General features: G+C 38.3%; 1 protein-coding gene across 4 annotated transcripts in view; it reads right to left on the bottom strand.

Moving 5' to 3' along the window:
• The window catches only part of PDE8B (phosphodiesterase 8B), a 2,824,882-nt gene that overhangs the window by 691,165 nt on the left and 2,112,145 nt on the right, over positions 1-21,572 (bottom strand). For all 4 annotated transcript variants that reach the window (XM_044063695.1, XM_044063696.1, XM_044063693.1 and 1 more), the window contains one exon: positions 2,575-2,634. In XM_044063695.1, coding sequence (XP_043919630.1) covers positions 2,575-2,634 — 60 coding nt within the window. The remainder of the gene's footprint in view (positions 1-2,574; positions 2,635-21,572) is intronic.

The following is a 21,572-nucleotide window of genomic DNA, read 5'->3' as shown; positions in this document are numbered from 1 at the left end:
CTACAGATCATGCCCAATTAATGCACAGTCTGCTACGTTCTAGAAATGCTGCTGATAACAATTGCTAGTTTACAAGCTACCTAGATGCAAAATAGCAAACAGTCAAATAGAGTAATGCCATATCCACTGTCCCAACCTTCCTAACTGGTGTTCTACAGGGATCGGCCTTTTCCAGTGCTATTTTCTATCTACACTAGGAATATACTGCCCCATTCTTACAATGCTTAATTCATATCATACACCTGCCATAGTTGGGTGAGGTTAATGGTGCACCTGCTCCAAGTGCCATCTTCTAGGGGCACTGAATGTTTAAAACATGATTGACAGTTTGCAAGCTCTCTGAAGTACAGGCTAACACAGAAGGCCTCCGGCTAATGAAGTTCGCAGACGACTGCAAACTAGGAGCCATAGTCGAGTCCCCAAATGATGTGGACATCCTACAGAAGGGCCTCATTGAGACAAATGTCTAGTGTCAGAGGCATGGCCTCAAGCTCAATGCCAAAAAGTGCATTGTCATCCCCTTTGGTAAAAACTCTGTACCCATGAACTACCACATAAACGGCAATCTACTTAATGCTGATTGTATGATAAGAGACCTTGGGACCCAGGTGGACAGTGGTCTCTCCTTTGATAATCTCATCGCCACAGTAGTCAGTAAATCCTTCTATGTAGCAAACCTCATTACAAAAGGGTTCTCATCCAGGAAAAAAGAGGTCATTGTTCCCCTCTACACGGCACTCATTAGACGCATTATAGAGTACAATGCCCCTTTTGGAATGTGCCTCACAACACATCTGCAGCAGCTGTAAAGGCCACAGAAGTACCTCACAAAGAGGATTACTGGCCTCAAACAGATGCCCTACACTGACCGTCTCAAAAAACTCCAGCTTTACTCTGTAGCATATCACCTACTCCGAGGAGATCTCTGCCTAACATATAAAGCTATGTTAAACCCAGATCTGTTGGGCATCCTACATCTAAAGAAATCCCAATCCCTCTGAGCTACATTTTCTAGGGACCTAAACCTTGTCACCACAATAAACAGGACATGCTGGAGGGATAGATTCCTGTCCCAGAGACTTCCTATACTCTGGAACAAGCTACCCATCTATGTCAAGCAAAGTTCCTCATTAGCACTCTTCAAGAAAAATCTTGATGAGTGGATGGGAAATAGGAAATACACCCTGGGAATCACTTCTGTGGCTCTGCTTGACAGGGGCACAGGAAATTCACTTTCTTGGGTGGCGTAAGCCAGGGAACCTTGTTGGCTAGGCTTACTTAGGCCCTTGGGCTGATAGCCTAGTATGTACCTATGAACCTATAAATAATCAAATCAATTGAATTGACAGCTTGTACACTACCTGTCAGTCTAGCTGGTCTTTGTAAAGGTTGTTACTGTATGTTTAAGATAGAGATATACTGTCTATAAGGAATCACACCTGTGATTACTTAATGGCAGTTTTACACTATCAAATTGTTTTTAAAAAGTTTGACAGCTTACAAGCTGTGATTGCCTAAACATACAGCATAAAGCCAAATAGGCACTAGATTCTCTTGCTACAGCTTCATCCCATAAATCAATCAATCGATAGTAATTTTTCAGGCTTCCTACCTGCAAAGACTGGCAATATTTTTCCAGATGGAGCCCTGATTATGACCCCATACAACCTGACACTAATTAGCAGCTCTGTAACTGGAGGAGTTAGGAGGGGTGGGGGAAGTGGTGGCATTTTGTCTGCTGACGCAATTCAAAAGGGAGGAAGGTGACCTAGAAGATATGCAATGGAGGAGGTGGGGGAATTAAACAAAATGCATTTTCCACTTAGTAAAATTGATCTGTCTTGTTAATACTGATGTCAAATCTCTGGAACAAAAAAAATGATCCTGGGACTCAAGTTATACTTTCAATGTTAAGAACTTATCTAATTACAATTACATCTGCAAAAATAATAGATTGTTGTAATCCTGAATCAAATTGTGACATTTGATGCATATTTTAAGGCAGGATTCTTTGGACGAGTTAGCAAATGGAAACATACCTTACAGCTATACATTCCTCAGAATCCTACCTCACTAATAGATTAGCATGAAGACTTCTAAATTTCCTTATATGCATGAAACAAAAATCAGTATAATAACAGTACTTCCCTCTTGGAAGATTATTTGTAACTGATATGTAATGCATAAGAGAAGGCGCATATTGACTGATAATAATTTAGCAATACATTCAAAGAAGCTTGTCTTGCTTGATGTGGCATACTTTTCTAGTAAACAATATGCAACATTAATAATACATGATCTAGCAAATATGTAATTTGTTATTTGCAGCTATCAGCTATGGTCAAACTGCATACATTTTGCCTTATAAAATAGTATAGAGTTAAAACAAAGAAGAAGAACTTTGAGTTCAGTCCACTTTAACTGCTGTTTAATTCCAAACTGCTGCATATGCATTACTATAAATTCTAGGTATCTAAGAAATGGAAAATTTGTAACTTTTTATTATTACAGATGGTGCTTATTATTTTTATAGTTATTACTTTAATATGTTTATATATCATTATAAATACTTACACTTGTGAAACTACAGCCAATATTACGGTGTGCTCTGACGGCTTTGTGGCACGTATTGACCTGCAAAAAAGGAAGTTCACTCAGACATGAAAAGTCGAAGGAATTATACAACGTATTTTTGACAAAGCAGTCAATATTTATAGAAATCTAATACTCAGAATGGTAAATTACTAATAAAAACAATACCCGGATATCACCAAGTTCTTTAGATGGCATTTGGTTTGCAGGAATTCTCTTCTTAAAAATGCGTAACAGGCACAGTCTGTAAATGAATACTTCCTGTGGTACAACATGATGTCATATCTCAAGTATCTAATTTTGTCATTTATGCCACTGAAATCGATCAGAACAATTTCCACACATAGAAACATTTCATATTTTTTGATATGAATAACACACACAATGCTAGGATGTGCCCATAAATATTAGCATATGTTTTGCATTAGGCTGCTTGGAGTCTTCTTTCAGACATGTGTGTGTGTGTGTGTGTGTGTGTGTGTGTGTGTGTGTGTGTGTGTGTGTGTGTGTGTGTGTGTGTGTGTGTGTGTGAGTGAGTGTGTGTGTGTGTGTGTGTGTGTGTGTGTGTGTGTGTGTGTGTGTGTGTGCGTGTGTATCTCTCTTTCTATATATATATATATATATATATATATATATATATATAAATGGATAAATTGTTATATTATTGTTTTAGTTTTTATGAGTGAAAGACTCATATGCCAACATATGGTCAACAAGTAAGCAAGACTGACAATCCCCAGGTAGCAGATTATGCCATTTCCCTGAGGTTGTGCGATCTTGATGTTAGTATATATAGTTAGCCAGGGGTGTGTGGGTCTGGGTGCAAAGGAGTGGGGCTATAAAAAACACATGATTTTTATTTGATACTCCGAGGACTTTGGAGCACGCAAAGTATCCTGTTGAGATTGTGATGTCAATGTTAATGCACCAATGTAGAATACTACATATACCCCCGACACACACACATATATCTATCTACCACACACAAGCACACACACATCTATCTATCTATCTATCTATCTATCTATCTATCTATCTATCTATCTATCTAATTATCTGTCTGCATATCTTTCTATATTGTTGCAGTTAGCGTTGTCAAATCTGCTTTTATAGACAAATTAATTGATGTTAGTTTTTGACTGAGTATGATTTTGGAGTAGTGATAGAAACTTACTCTGTGATGAGTGAGGTTCGCCTGTATTAAAGGTAAAACTTTTTTTTTACTAATGCTGAAGTTTTCAGACAAAATAAAATTTTCAGCTTTAGGGGTAGGAGTGTGAGTGCAAGTACTTGAGGGATAGGGTTAGAGTAAGGCCTATGTAATGTAACAGATGTAGGGCATTATGCCAAGGAATGCATAATACTTTCCTTTGGGAAGTTAGCCATCCCTGGTAACTGCAATATTAACAACACACCCTTAAGAGTCAATCTAGTAGTGACAGACTTGTGGACACATGTAGACAGTAATCTAACCTTCGACTATCATGTTTTTATGGTAGTGAGGGAATTATTCTGTGTTGTGCAACTTAGGAGAACTTCCAAGAAGAACATTTTTCCACTGTAGTTGGTACTCATTAGACCCATCATTGAGTACAATGCCCCCTTTGGTATGTACCTGACCACACATTCAAAAACTGGAATGTCCACAGAGGTTCCTCACTAAAACAATATAGGCCACAAATAGCATGTACTATGCAGACTGCCTCAAACCCTATCCCTGTATTCTGCCTCCTACAGGCTGTTGAAGAGAAATCTATGCTGGGCATATAAGGTATCTTTGGACCTCATGCTGGTGGACCTTCTTCATATCCACAAAAAAAAAAAAAAACAGCCCCAGAATTACCCATTCTAAAGACTTAAACCTTTCTTGCGATATAAATAGGATGTGTTAGACAAACAGGTATGTATTCCAACAAACAAGTATGTATTTCAGAGACTACCTCCTATATGGAACAGGCCCCGCCATCCATGTGTAGCAGAGTTCCTCCCTAACTTAATTCAAGACTAACTTGGACAACTGGATGGGAAACTAGAAATTCACTCCTGTTTTAGCACCTATGTCTCTAATAGATACAGGCAGCTTGTAAACGGTTCATTTTCCAGACCTCTACTTGTAAATGTTTCATTCCCCAAGCTTCTTCTTACTCTACCAAGGATACCAGAACTTGTCAGAGAGATGGGATTTATGGCTTGGCTTAATAAGGCCCTAGGGGTCTTTAGCCTACTATATACGTATGAACCTAGGAACATATAGAGCTATGTGCATGTGTTTATATGAGATGGGTGTGAATGTCTTGTGTGGTGTTACTGTTAGGGAAAGGTTTTTTTTGTAAGATGTAAGGTTAGGGATTGTGGCAAGGTTAGGATTACCGTTAGCACTAAAGTGGAATAGGTGGGCAAAACGTTTATGTGTGGTCCAAAAAAATAATGTATGTGTTTGTGTGCTTTGGGGGGGGGGATCAATGGTTGGAAAAATCTCCCTATGCCCAAGGTACACTACTGGTTTACAATACCAGGAGAATACAACTTTTGAGGTATCTCTTTCATTGGACAGTTCATACAGATTCTTTACTCCATGAGGTGTAATTCTGCCATCCTATTGGCTGCAGTTTTACATATCTCTTAGTTATTTGGTGCAGTCATTGGTCAATACAGAGCTATTGACTGGGCAAGAAATCATGCTTGTCATTTCTTTTTAAGCAACAAATGTGTAGGCGAATGATGTACAGGGCTGAAATGGGTTTTGGTGAAGTTTAGATGAAAAGATAAAGAGACAGGTTGACAGTTTTTTCTAATTAGTTGGTAATTACCTTCTTTCAAAAAAATTGGAAGAGATGCAGAGATTTATAACATGAACAAAATGTGCTGACATGTGGGGTTCAAAAACATTTAAAACAAAGTGTCTAGGTCAGACATTTATTTCCACCATCTCTGCTATGTAAGGGCTTTGACACTGCACAGATTTTAGCTGGAGGTGAACATGCATGAGGAAGTGGAGACAGGTCTAGCAAAACTACACTTCATTCATTTTCTGATTAGCTATTGTGGCACTACTGTCTGAATTAAAGAATTTTAAAATCTTGACTAAAATATATGTACATATGGGTCCACTTTGTAATTTTGAAACTTCAAAACCCCGAACATCACAATCCCGAGGTTCAGATGTTTGAAGTTTTGAAATCTCAAAACTGAACAATTGAGATCGCCTGACAGTGCGGAACAGTAACTTTACCATTCTCTTCACTGTAGTGCAATCTCAGAGTTGGTACATTTAAGTAGCGGGGGTGTGGAGGGCGCAAGGGGGCTTGCCACCCTGCAAAAATGTGTTTGCTAACGTTTTCATAGGTTCATAGGTAGGTACTAGGCTATTGGCCCTGGGGCCTATACAAGCCCAGCCAAAAAGGTACCCTGGCTTTCGCCACTTAAAAAAATTATTTTCCTGTGCCACTGTCGGGCAGAGCCACAGATGTGATCCCCAGGGTGAATTTCCTATTTCCCATCCAATCATCAAGATTTTTTTTGAAGAGTGCTAATGAGGAGCTTTGTTTGATATAGATAGGTAGTTTATTCCAGAGTATGGGAAGTCTCTGGGACAGGAATCTATCCCTCTGACATGTTCTGTTTATTGTGGTGACCAGGTTTAGGTCCCTAGAGCGTGTAGTTCTGAGGGATTGGGATTTCTTTAAGTGGAGCATGTCCAACAGCTCTGGGTTTGACATAGCTTTGTATGTTAGGCAGAGATCACCTCTCAGTAGGCTATATACAACGGAGTAAAGCTGGAGTTATTTGACACGGTCTGCGTAGGGCATCTGTTTGAGGCCAGTAATCCTTTTTGTGAGGTATTTCTGCAGCCTTTCCAGTTGTTGTATATGTCTTGTGAGGTACATACCAAAATGGGCACTGTACTCTATAATGGGTCTAATGAGTGATGAGTAGAGGGGAACAATTACCTCTTTTTTCCTGGATGAGAAACCTTTTGTGATGAGGTGTGCATGTAGAAGGATTTCCTGACTACTGTGGCAATGTGATTATCAAAGGAGAAACTACTGTCCACCTGTGTGCCAAGGTCTTTTATCACACTTTTGGTGTTAAGTATACTACCGCCTATGTTGTAGTTCATGGGTACAGAGTTTTTACCAAAGGGGATGACAATGCACTTTTTGGTATTGAGCTTGAGGCCATGGCTTTGACCCAGGCATCTATCTCAGTGAGGCCCTTTTGTAGGATGTCCATATCATTAGGACTTTTGATTATGGCTCCTAGTTTTCAGTCATCTGATAACTTCATTAGCCAAAGACTTTCTGTGTTAGCCTGTACTTCAAAGAAGTAGGTACCAAACAGGAGAGGACCCAGAACTGAACCCTGTGGTACTTCACTTGTCACTGGTCTGAAGTCGGATTTGGTGTCTGCTACTTTCACAGTGTGGGTTCTGTCAGTGAGCCAGTTGGCAACCCATCTTGTGACATAGGGATTTATACCTAGTTTAGTGAGTTTATCTATAATTCCAGAGTGGGGGATGGTGTTGACAGCCTTGGCAAGATCTAGATAGGCTGTGTGAACCACCTTACCCTCGTCTACGGCTTTGGTGACTGCTTCAAAGATGTCTATCAGGTTTAGGAGACATGATTTGCCTTTTACAAACACGAACTGGGTAAGATCCAGAGTTTGGAGATTACGAATGTCTTTGTTTATAAGTTCCATGATGATACGTTCCATGGCCTTGTAAACCAGGCTCATCAGGCTAATGGTGTGGTAGTTCCCGGGGTCCGTGGTGGCTCCCCCCCTTGTGGAGTGGGATAACCATCGCTGTGCACCATTCAGCAGGCACAAAGCCTGAGGTGAGGCTATGACTGAACATGGTACTTAGGTGGGGTGCCAGTTCATTCTCTAGTTCGTGTAGAACGCAGCCTGAGATTTTGTCTGGTCCCATGGATGCTGTGTTCTCGGCTTTGGAGAGTGTGGTTTTTACCTGTACAGCCGTGATTACAGGAACTTTGCATTTTTCCAGTATAGAGATGGGCTCTTTAGGGGATGAGAGGGGGGTAAAGTTAGCATTGAACCTACCTTTTATTGTTATAGTTTTTTTTTATTTCAAGATTTTAAAACTTCGAACATCTGAACGATTCATATGGAGTTACACGTATTGGTAACATATCTAAGACCCATTGCTCTTACTACTGTTGGAACTATCCGTGTATCTTTCTTCCACATTGCTCTCATTTCTGCTTGCAAATCCTGATATTTTATGACTTTATGTCTCTCTGTATGTGGGACACTGTAGTCACTGGGTGTGGTGATTTCAATGATCAAGTCTACTTTTGTCTTCTTTTTTTGGAACACTATATCCGGTTTTCTAGCATCTGTCTTTTGAACTGTTGGTAATGGGTGATCCCATATGGTGTACATGTCATCATTTTCTATGATGCTTTGTGGCTCAAGTTTCCAGTGTTTTTCAGCCACTTCAATACCATAATGTTTGCACAATCCCCAGTGCAACAGTCTTGCCACATTACTATGCCTTTCAGTATACAGTCCTTCTGCCATTACTCTGGTCTGAATGACATGATGAATATTAAGTATATTTTAAAGAGAAAAATTAGCTGTTGTGAATATGTATTTGTTGTTATGATTCAGTATCTGGTTGTACTGTTTGTGACAGAAAATTAGTGATTATATGATTTGTGAGTTAACCTTTTAACAGACATCGTATAGTCTTCTTATTATACAGATGAAAACACTTAATAAGACAGTGTGTACTGTGATTCCTACCACAGTATGTTGTTGTTTGATTTACTCTCAAAGAAGTACAGTTGCATAAGTAAACTTATAATAACAGTAGATATTTGAATGATCACTGCTACAATAACCTTAGCCATATGGGTTATATCCTGCCCGAGATAAAACAGATGGACAGCTTCCAAAGCTTCATTGCACTTTTCAGTCCCCCGAACCATTAGTCAACTTGACCAAAAAGACAAGTTTGAGCACCAAGTCCTTCAGCTTTCATGCCAACAGGGTGAGGAAGGCTGAGACCTGAAACAACAATACTATGAGCAACAAAGATTAAGAATTTACAGCCTAACATAAGCAACACAACAAAAAACAAAAACAAAAAAACAAACAACCAAACAAAAAACATGGGGGATGAATGGATGGAGGAAAGGAACGACTACTGCAGCAGTGATCAAACATCTGCTATGGTAAGTTTACTTGAACAATTATTCTGTATTCATCATATTGATCTTTGTTGCAGTATCCTTAGCTATATGGATAGATTACTCTAGTTTACTATATATGGGAGATGGAAGGAGAACAGTCCAGCAGTCCCTAAAGGATTGTCCTAGCAAAGCCTAATCTAGACCTACAGAAGGATTCACGTATACAGTGCTTTGTAAAACTATGTACAGATAACCAAGTTATTGCTTACAGAATAGTTCTAGAATCCAAACCTTCCCAAAAAGCTGTAGATGAGGCCAAGGCCCTAGCAGATTTGGCCTTCACATTGCCTGGAATAGTTTGTTGGGGTGAGTATAACAAAAGGTAATAATAGCTTTAGACAACCATTTAGAAACAGTCTGCTTTGACACAGGTTGTCCCTTCTTACCATCACAAGAAATGAACAACTGATCAGAAGATATGAAAAATGTAATTCTGTCAAGTTAGTTTCAGAGTTGTTTGTGAACATCCAAGGTATGGAGTATCCTCCCTCCCTCACTTTTAGGTTCAGGAAAGAAAATGGGAAGATGAATAGTTTAGCTTCTAGTAAACTTGGATACCACTTTAGGCATAAAAGAAAGATTAGTTCTCAAAGAAACCCCATCCCTGTGGAAAATGAGATAAGGTTGACTCACCATAAGAGCTTGCAGCTTAGCTACTCTTCTTGCAGATATCAGATCAATCAGTAAAAGTGGTTTCCATGTTAAGAACCTCAAGTCAGCCTGCTTAGCTGGCTCAAATGGAGCAAGAGTTAGATTCTCTAACACAAAATTAAGATCTCTAGGAGGGGCCACTGATTTTCTTGTAGGCTTCTTATGCAAAACCCCTTTAAAAACATTTCGGCATGAGAATGCATTGAAAGAGGAGGATCCATGGGCAGACATGCTGAAATGGCTGAAAAATAAACCCTGAAGGAGGAGTAAGAAATGCCATAGGTAAATATCTCACTAGCCCTTAATGGGTGCTGGTTATGTTGTTGGCACCAAATAGAAAACCATTTTTATTAACTAATATATGATTTTCTAGTAGCGTTTTTTTTTTACCTCCATTAGTACCTGCTGCATGTTCTCAGTAAATAGGTGCCTAAGTTAAGACCCTATCACCCAGGCAGTCAACTGAAGTTGATTGAGGTCAGGGTATATCAAACACCCATGATCTTATGTGAGTAGATCCATTCTGTGAGGAAGGTTGTGGTAATTACCCCTGGCTATTTCCAAAACAGTGGAGAACCACTATTGCCTGGGCCAGAAGGAAGTCATCATAATGATCTGAGGAACTCCTTTTGAATCTTCAGAAGTATCCTAGATAACAATGGAAAGGGTGGAAAAACATACAGGAAAGTTACTGTTCAAGGAAAAGAAAGAAACGTTATCTGTCTCCAGGCCTTCTTGCATGTAGTCCAGGAGCAGAACTGTGTCAGCTGACTGTTCAGAGAGGAAACAAACAGGTCTAACTGAGGAACTTCCCACAGATGGATCAAATCTTAGAAGACCCCCCTGATCAAGTTTCCATTTGTGAGACTCTGCCATTGTCCTGCTCAGCTTGTCTGCCACACAATTCTGCTCTGACAGAATGTAGGATGCCTGTAGAGTGAGAGTGGACTGTGAAGCTATATTCCAAGCTAACATGGCTTTCTTGCAAATGGGTTATGACCTGGTCCCCCTTCCCGTCTGTCAGTGTACCACATGACTCTGGTATTGTCTATAACAACTTGAAGAGGTTCCAGGGACCAAAGATGAGGCAGAGAGTTGAGTGCCTTGATCAGGGCAATAATCTCTTTTATATTTATTGCGCTTGCATCTGTCTCTGGTGTCCCACCCCTGCACTCTTACCCCTCTTGAAATTGCTCCACAAGCAAAGTATGAGGTATCTGTCATGACTGACTGCATTGGACAGGTAGTGAGAAGGAGAAACCTGGATTTAAGGATATTTGCTGTCTCCAACAAGTGATTTCCCTTCTGACAAATCCCAGCACTAGGAATTGAAAGGACAAAGGATATTGGTGCTGGGACCAAATAGACTTCAGATACCATTGTATCTCTCCTGCAGAGTCTTCCAAAAAGTCACTTCCTGCTCATGTAAAACTCAGGGTGAACCACAAGATCCTCCTAAATGTCCAAAGACAATAAATATACTACTTGTCGCATCCAACCCTAACTAAAAATTCGGCCAGAAGATGAGTGGCCAGATAAAATCCAAGAACTCCTGTAACATTCATTCGAAATTTGCATCAAATGCAGCAAAAATCATTGCTCAACATATCAAACCCCAGCTAAAAATAATCTCAGAAAGGCGAGATAGAACCCAAGAACTCCAGCAACACTTAGTCAAAAGGTTTTAATAAAAAATGTAAAAATAGATACAGAAAGTGCTTTCATCCTGGTAACATACAGGACTTCATCATATCTGAATCTCAGCCCAGAATACAACTTAATTTATATCCCAGACCACAAACTCAGTCAATTAAGCTATCATGACTACTGAATTAATTAAAAACACATAGTCACAATGCAGATGCATATTATTAAAAACTTTAAAAAATCAAATATACTAAATATACAGAGTGATCTAACATACCAAAGTCCTTATTATATAAAACATACTTAAAGAACAAAATTTTAAATCAATAATTCTTAATTTAGCAGACCTTAACTTAAGTACTGGCACAAAAGATATTAGGTCAGTTAAACCTGGCTCTTTGTTAGCTTTCAATGACAGTTGCCAATATAGTTCCCCATACTCTGTTCTGTTTTCCCACTAACCAGCTCTTGGGTCTTTTGTTTTTTGTTCAAGAACAAAGAATATAAAGCACCCATTTTTACACTCCAAATATATTTTGCTAAGGTGTTAGTAACCAGATTTTTGGATATATCATACATACATTTGTATATACATTTTTTAATGCCGTCTCAGTTTTACCAATGTAAAAGGAATCACAGGTGCCACATACCGCTCTCTCTCTGTGTATATATATATATATATATATATATATATATATATATATATCAATATACACACACACACACACACACATATATATATATATATATATATATATACATATATACACACACACACACACACACATATATATATATATATATATATATATATATATATATATATATATATATATATATATATATATATATATATATATACATACACACACCCACATATATATATATATATATATATATATATATATATATATATATATATAAATATATATATATCACAACACTACTCAAACAATTATAATGCTGATGAAACTGTAATAACATATTCCTGGAAACTAATAAAATCTGCTCAGTATTTGCAATATAAGGACATTATTTATAAGCAACATATTCATAAGTGCCACAACTTTGTTGATTTTCTACATTCTTCCTGTATATTTTACTTTCATGTTGTCTTTTACAGTCTTTCTTTTATATATACAAATAAAGGGGGATCTACAAAAACCTTCAAAGTCATGGGTAACATCTTAAGCATAGGTTCATAGGTTCATACGTTCATACTAGGCTATCTGCCCTAGGGCATTTATAAGCCTAGCCAGAGTGTGTTTGGCTTTCGCCACCCATTTTAAATTAATTTTGCTATGCCCTTTTTCGAGGTTAGTATACTGTGCCTCTGTCTAACAGTGACACAGAAGTGATACCCGGGTTAAACCTACGATCTCCCATCTACTTATCAAGATTCCTCTTGAAGAGAGTCAATGAGGGACTCTGCCTAACCTGGACTGGGATTTTATTGCAGAGTGAAGGGAGCCTCTGGGTTATGAATCTGTCCCTCCAGCATGTCCTATTTATTTCAGTGCTGCATGTTCCAATACTTAACTATAACCTCCCTTATGAACTTAGTGTCACTATTGTATTCCAAACCTTGTGCTTTAACAAAAGATTTGTTATCGAAACTACTAATAAATTCACTCTGTACCTCTACAGACTGCTGATAATATTAATCTGCATTTATAATAGGAACATATCTATCACCCTATCCAGAAATAACAGCAGCACTGATCTCTTTCAACCAAGAATTGGGATAGCATCTTTGGAGAAAAAAATTATTTATAAACTCACAATCTTCCACAAATTCTTTATACTGAAAAGTGATATGTACTGCTTCAATAAATTGATCCCTATTAATATTCCTTTTCTAATGTAGGGTTGTTCACTAGTAAAATGCAGGTATGAATTAGAATAAGTGGGCTTCCGATATTTTCTAAAAATAAATTTACAGTGGTCACTATTTATATAAATGGCAACATGGAAGTATTGTAATTCATTATTGTGAATTTGATATGTAAATTTAAAAATATATAGTTGTATCAGGATATACTTGACTACAACAAAGGGTATCCACTCTGTTTTTATGAACCTTAATGCAAATGTGGACTTCCAAGATGGCTGCACTCTGATTAGCAACTTAAACTCAGCTCTCCCAGTGTAAAAAAAAAACAACAATGACAAACAACAGCCAGTGGTATTGTCAGCTTAAGTAAAATTCAAGTATAGGCTAGTAAGTACACTGCCCAGATGCCAGCAAATCAACTAGAAAAGGTAAAGAGAAAACACTAACTGGGAAGAATCCTGCAGCTGTTCAGCAAAAATCAGTTCAAGCTCCAGTGTGCAGAGCTGACTAAAATAAACAATACAGGGAAGGTGTATATCAACCCAAATAATGAAAGTCTGAAAAAAAGAAAATGCTAGTATATATGGGCGGTTTCCCACTGGACTATGTTGTAGTATGTTCCCAGTAAAGAAATACTGTGCCCCAGTGAGTACCCCACTAAAATACAAAGACTCACTTTCTTTACCCTTAAGGCTTATGCATACACACACAGGTGCGTGCACACACAAACACATACACACACACACACACACACACACACACACACACACACACATATATAAGCACACACAAATATATATATATATATATATATATATATATATATATATATATATATAGTCAGAAGATCAAGTTTTCAGAAACTCGAAATTCATATGGTCAATACCATATGATCAAGTTTCCAAAAACTCAAACTTAAAAAAAAAACACCCACAAAAACCACAAAACTCTACCTTTTTTAATTTTTGCAGTGGAGGCAAGCCCCCTCCTGCACCCCCACACCCCCTGCTAATTATATATATATATCAACTCCAAGATAGCACTACAGTACAGTACAGTACTGTACTATGATCTCCATTCAAAAGCTTTGGGTTTTCAAAAACTCATCCATTTGATAGGGACCCATACACACACACACACACACACACACACACACACATATATATATGGGTCCCCTTCATAGGTTCATAGGTAGGTACTAGGCTATTGGCCCAAGGGCCTACGTAAGCCTAGCCAACAAGGTTCCCTGGCTTACGCCACCCAAGAAAGTTATTTATCTGTGCCACTGTCAGGCAGAGACACAGACGTGATCCCTGGGGTGTATTTCCTATTTCCCATCCACTCATCAAGATTTTTCTTGAAGAGTGCTAATGAAGAACTTTGCTTGACATAGATGGGTAGCCTGTTCCAGAGTATGGGAAGTGCCTGGGACAGGAATCTATCCCTCCAGCATATCCTGTGTATTGTGGTGACAAGGTTAACGTCCCTAGAGCATGTAGCTCGGAGGGATTGGGATTTCTATAGGTGTAGCATGTCCAACAGCTCTGGGTTTGACATAGCTTTATATGTTAGGCAGAGATCACCTCAGAGTAGGCGATATGCTACGAAGTAAAGCTGGAGTTTTTTGAGACGGTCAGTGTAGGGCATTTGTTTGTGGCCAGTAATCCTCTTTGTGAGGTACGTCTGTGGCCTTTCCAGCTGCTGCAGATATCTTGTGAGGTACATTCCAAAAGGGGCGTTGTACTCTATAATGGGTCTAATGAGTGTCAAGTAGAGGGGAACAATGACCTCTTTTTTCCAAACATCTAAAACCCATAGCATTGAATTTCATAACATCTAACAGTACAAATCACATGAAAATAACCCCCCCTCCACATATAATGGCATATAATGACATCAAACTACCAAACACACTTTTTACTATGTTTCTGCAGGAGGGTTTGATACAGTGGGGTTGGGAAATTAACATTTTCCCACTGTAGTGTGATCTTTGAGTTCGTATATTTAATTTACGGGGAGGGTGCAGGGGGGCTGTTGGTTGTGTTTGGTAGTTTGGTGTTGTTATATGTGGAGGGGATGTTATTTTCTTGTGATTTGTAGTTTTAGATGTTATGAAATTCAATGTTATGGGTTTTAGATGTTCTGGTCTCAATGTTCTGAAATTAGATGTTATGGGTTTTAGATGTTTCAAAGTAGACCCATATATATATATATATATATATATATATATATATATATATATATACAGAAAATAAAAATGCAGTGTGTCTATAATTCCACGATGATAGTAACAGGACAATGGTAGCCAACCCATTCTCTATTACTCTGCATTCTAAGTGGGCTCTATTGGTTGACCTTTAGTTTTCCCAGCAGTCTTCTGTCAAATAGTCACATGACAAGGGATTACAGGGATTGGTGCCATGCAGGCCTTCAGGGATCATTTTCTGTTATAGGTATGTGTTTTATTTTATTTAAAATTCTGGTGAGACATCAGACAGACCTGTGGCCATACTATAACTATTCTATGGGTAATAAAACATTACAGGCATATACAGAACTTTTATCATAGTGGCAAATATTTTTCTGTCCATATAAGTATATAACACTGCAAATCTACATACAGTTTGCAGTTTGTTGTACACCCTAATTTCTAATGGTAAATAATTTATATTATGTACTGTGCTGGAGGCAGTGGTTGCATTTTACGAAGTAAAACTGGGGCACTCTGATAAATGCTGAGCATTTGTGAGGTTCGATTCCTTGTTGCAATGTATTGAATTGGGAAGATGATGTCATATCAGGGAGTCGGTTGATTGTTATGCCACGTTTCAGAACATGGCCCCTTGATTTATTATGATAAAACACTCTGCTGTTGTGGGAAATATCATGGAAATACAAGATCTTTTACACTAATTTAGGTAGTGTACTATACAAAAAACACTGCTACAATAAGTGATCATATTTAAAAAAATAATAATAATAAAATAAAAAGGTAACAACGAGTCTACATAATTGAATACTTTGCTTGAGCAAATTGAATACTTTGCTTGAGCAAATTCAAATGTTTTAATGACATTACTTAAAATTAAAAAAAAACTTCACTTGAAAAGTGGAAACACAAGCAATACAACAGAATTTAACAACATAAAACTAAATTTACCACTTGAAATGTTAGTAACACCGTTATTTCTTAATATTGTGGCTACAAAACATGTGACCATTTATTTTAGAATGCGTATGTAGGTTGTGTTGCTCATGGCATTTTCATTTGGTAGTTTCTTGTCAGCATAAGAATATTCTAGCAATTCAGGGAAGTGTTGAAACACTGCATTACAGATATGCAGATGAGTTATGACATCACATTCAGGGCTAATATTTGCATGTAGATGTGCTAACACTGTTTTTGGTAACTAACTTCATTCTGTAGACTGCATCTGACTACACAAGTTCCACTCCTGTAGGCATACCTCTCAACCATCTAGATTTTTGCTGAATGCCCAGATTTTTGTCCTATATTTCTGGTTTGTTCCTCATAAAATTTGTAGTTTTCTGGCAAACCATTGAGGACTGAAGTCACAAAATAATGACAGACATTTGAGTTTCAGGCTTAATATCCTCCAGAAAATACGTTAACACAAAACCTGTTAAAAGAGCAATATTTAAAATCTGCCTCTATTCTTTATTTCTTTATTTATTTATTTTTTGCTTTTGTCCTCCCATTGTTTTTGACTTTGTACAGATTTCTTGTGATGAGAGAATAGCAGGTATGCCCATAGGCAGAAAAACAAAAAATACACCCCCCCCTACAATGTACCTGCTTATCAAATTCTGTTCTGTAGCTTTGCATACTGCACAAAAAGAAATTAAATTCCAAGTTTTCTTTGTGCATTCATAATGCTACAAAAAGAAAAAAAGAAAAAGAAAATATCTCTTGCAATTAATTGACCACCAACCCTGTTCTGCTGCTGTCTCACACACTGAACAGGAAAGCAGTAGTGGTGTTGTATTATTAAAATGGTGTAAGAAAACTTTTCTTTTTCTCTTTATTTTTAATTAATGCTGACAGCTGGGCCTCACAACCAGCACCAGGCCCTAGGCAACTGCCTAGGTTGCCTAATGCTAGATCCAGCCCTATACATATACACTAGATATGAGTTTCAGAAAACAAATCAGAAGATATACAGCTAAGCTCAACGTACAAGGAATAATTTAGGCTCCTTGGTCAAGAAGGACAATATTTTTTAGTGCTGAATTCATAATCACAATCATCCATATTAGTTTGAAAGATGGACAATGTATTGGTTTGCTCAACTTCAAGGAGAACTTTATTCCATAAAATGGGGATATGTTACATTAATCACGCCAAATATTTAATGCATTAAATTTTTGGTGTGATTATTGTGATTGGATTTATTTTGCGCAGTATAGCCTGTGATTTTGATATGTTACATTACAAATCTATCATACCAGTTGGCTCTTATATGTTGATGAAGGCCCCCGGTCCTTGGTGTAATTGTTGGTGGCTAATTGTCTCACATAGGTGGAAGAGATCAAGTAGTACATGGTCCTTCATGACAGACAAGGATAATAAAAGAGCATCGAGAAGGATCAAGTTATTTGACAGAGTGTAGGGCTTTTAGTCTGTCAGCATAGTTTAGGAAGTTTATTCCAGTAATTTTCCTAGTTAAGAATCTTTATGGCCTTTCTAGCTGTGAAAAACTTTTAGAGAGGTAAGTGAGGAAGGGGGGGGGGGGTACTCTGTGATGGGGCCAATGATAGAAGTATTGCCAGAAATTTTGGTTTCTCTTACGCCTTGAAAATGTATCTTTATAAATCTGTTGTGCCAAGTAGAAGGATTTCCTCACTACGACTGTCATCTGATGGTCAAAGGGCACTTCTTTATCCATGAAGGTAGTCAGATCCCTGATGACTGAGTCAAGTTTAAAATGGCTGTCATTAATATGGAATGAGCTAGGAAAATATTGCTTACAAAATTAACCACATTGTGTTCCTTGACATTAAGGTTTAGCCCACAGTTGGTAGAGCATGTGCTAGTCTGATCAAGCTGGAGTTTGAGTGTGCAAAGAGGAGCATATGGCTCAAAAGATAGGACTTAAGACAGAGTCATGGGGAACTCTTCTGGTGACATTCTTCTGTGTGGGAGAGACTCCCCTGACCCTAAATGTTAGAGCCCTGTTAAAGTCAGTTGGTTAGCTATTGGTTGATGTAGGGATTAAAGTTAAGTTGGGTAAGTTTGTCAGTAATATGCCTGGAGAACTGCATCAAAATCATTAGCAAGATCCAGAAAGGTAGTGTAGATGGGGTGGCCCCTCATAATCCATCCATCCATCCACAGTCCCTTTTCCCATTTTCATACAAGGCACTGGGGTGTCACTTTAACAGTGGCAATCTAGAGCCACGTTTCACTCTGCCGGGTGGCTAGCACTGCCATGGCTGTTCTTTCATACCACACACTCACAAGTAAACTCACGCTTATGACCAATTTAGAGTGTTTAGTCCACCTATTGCATGTCTTTGGAATGTGGGAGGAAACTGGATCACTCAGAGGATACCCATGCAAACACAGGGATGACATGCAGACTCCACACAGAAGACACCTCAGCCAAGACTCAAACCAGAGAACCTGTTGCTGTGAGGTAACAACACTATCCACTGCACCATTGTACCATCCTCTAATAAGCTAACTATATAGACCACAGCTGTCCTTAAAGAAAACCAGACTAAGCATGCTTTTTATGTCATCCTTTAAGAGGTCAGTTATGTTAGTCTATGAAATTATAAATGATTCTGGTGAAACCTATAGGTCTGTAAGGTCAGTGTGTGATGGGGACCCCATCATGTAGTGGGATCACTGTGGCAGTCTGTAAAGCATCTGGTATAACCAGTGAATAGGCTAAAGTTACAAAGGTTAACCAGATGCTGGAGGCAGCAGGGAAGGCTGCCTGAACTCATGGAAATGGTGTTCTTTGTCAGACTGCAATGTGAGGACTTCATCAAGTGAAATTATGGTGGGAAGTGTGGCTGGTGACTAATAAAGGGAATAGAAGGTTGAGTTGATGTTTTGAAGATGGAGTTGAATTGTCAGCTATGATGTTGATGATAACCTCAGGATCAGACTAAGAAGACCTGATAGGTACCAGTTCTGAGCAAAACTGAGCATTATGTCTGACATTCCTGATACAGATAAATAAGTCTGTTCTCTTTAGCAGAGGTGGCAATTTTTTAATTTGTAGGTAACTTTACCTTTGTGTTTGAAACTGTTGCTAAACTGTAGAAATGATTCATCTGAACTTAATGTTGCGAAGACAGATTAATTATTTCTAAAAACTGTGGCAAAAGGAACAACAAGCAGCATCTACAATGCCTAGTTCATAGTTCATAGTTATATACTAAGCTAATGACCATGAGGGCCTTTATAAGCCTAGTTGTGCACTCCAACCCAGTTATGTCCCTATGTATCACAGATGTTTATTTGGAGGGGTTATGTTAGTCATGAAGATTCTAGAGATTATGAGGGTATGTTAGTTTGGGCTTTACTGTCTGCTTCTGTCTGTGAGAGACAGAGGGACCAGCCCTAGGGGGGAATTTCTGATCCTCCATGCATTTGTCAAGGTTATGTTTAAATAGGGTTAGGGATAAACTCTGTTTTACATGGATAGGGAGCCTGTTCCACAGCATGTGCAGATTCTTCAGACCTATACCTGTCTTGCCAACATGTCTTATTTATGTTGCAAAGAAAATTTAAATCTTTGGATCTAGTGGTTTTCATGCTGTTCATTTTGCAGCTGTGCAAAAAGTTAATCAGAGCTCAATCTGAGGATGCCTTGTATGCCAGGTGTAGATCACCTCTCAATAACCTGTATGAGACAGTACAGAAATAGGGCTTTAAGGTGATCCTTTTATGACAATGTGTTTATACCCAGGATTCTCCTGTTAAGGAGCCTTTCTGGACATTCCAACTGTTGTGTATATTTGGTCAGGTATATGCCAAAGGGGGCATTATACTAAATGATGGGTCTGATAAGGGCCAAATAAAGTGGCACTATGACTTCCTTGGACCTGGATGCCATGTCCTCACTTATAACTTGGGTGACATTGAATGATTTTCGTACTATCTTGGCCAGATGTTGGTCAAGGGGCATATTATTGTCTACATATGTTTCCAGATCCCTGACTACTAGGTCAGCTCTAAGCAGTGTCTCATCAATGGAGTAGTTACATGGTCAGCCAAAGGCCCTTCACATTAGCCTTTACATTCAAGAAGTAGATGCCAAATAGGAATGACCCCAGCATGCAGCACTAAGGTACCCTGCTAGTGACCAGCTTCTTAGTGAAGGTGAGTTCCCCAATCTTGATTTCCTGGGCACTGTCTGTAAACTAGCTGGCAATCCAGTGAGTTATGTAGGAGTTTATGGCCAGTTCGGTGAGTTTGTCAACTATACCTGAGTGTGGTATTGTATCACATGTTATAGCCAGGTGCAGATAAGTGGTATACATAGTTTCCCCTTATCCATTAACTTGGTGACCTTCTCAATGAAGTCCACCAGACATGATAGGCATGATCTTCCCCTAACAAAGCAAAACAGGTCCTGGTCCATTGTCTGAGGGTTGCTTATGTCTTTCTTGATCATGTCCATGATAGTTCATTCCATGGCTCTGTATTTTACACTAGTAAGACTACTGGGTCTGTAGTTTCCAGAGTAGGTTGATAATCCACTCAAGTGAAGTCAGTTAACTGTTGCAGTTCTCCACTCTCATGATACAAAGCCTATTTTGAGGCTATAGTTGTAGAGTGACTCAAGTGGTTCTGATAGGTCGTGTCCTAGCTATTTAGATGCCCCCCCCCTGTTGTAGTAGGAAGTAGCAGTCCACAAAAATCATAAAAAACGATAGGCCAAAGAAGAGCCGTAAAGACGATAGAGTGGACTACTGAGGATAAGAAATTATGTACTGTTACTATTATGCAAAAAGCCCAGAATTTCCAGACACAAGATAGACAACAAGATTAAGAGAAAAATTACAGGAAAGAAAAATACTTCCACAAGAAATCTTCAAATAAAAATGTTTTTCATTAATACAGCAGATTTGTGAAAAAGATATATAGACCAAGAAACTTTGATCTGTTTTGAAAAAGAAGTATCTGAGGAAGTACAACCAAATCTAGAGATTTTTTAGAAGTATAAAAAAGAAATATGGACATGGGAAAGAAAGAGAGATTTGATATGGTGCAATATTTATGCAAAGGCAAAAGCCAAATTAATCAATATAAAGAAGACAGCCCCAAAGATATTCAAAGAGAAATACAGGAAAAGACATCCAGCTATGGAAATTTTCACAATAAAAAATAAAATCAAAAAGAGGGAATGTAGAAATGAAGATTAGTAAAGTACAAGTTAAATAAATAGAAGTTGAAGTTATGCTTGTGAAGTGAAGAATTTGGTGTAGAAGGTCTAACAAGTTACATTGCAGCATGACGAAACGAGTCCCAAAGTAAGGATCAACAGGAAGATCAATCGACATCTGAAGACGAAATATGGACATGGGAAAGAAAAATAGATCTAATATGATGCAATATGTATACAAAAGAGAAAGCAAAACTAATCAGTATA

The sequence above is a fragment of the Protopterus annectens genome, chromosome 2.part2, assembly GCF_019279795.1.
Source record: "Protopterus annectens isolate FY-2018-M chromosome 2.part2, PAN1.0, whole genome shotgun sequence".
NCBI classification, from domain to species: domain Eukaryota; kingdom Metazoa; phylum Chordata; order Ceratodontiformes; family Protopteridae; genus Protopterus; species Protopterus annectens.
Note: the sequence above shows the minus strand (reverse complement) of the source record. Positions and strands in the feature narration are given on the sequence as shown.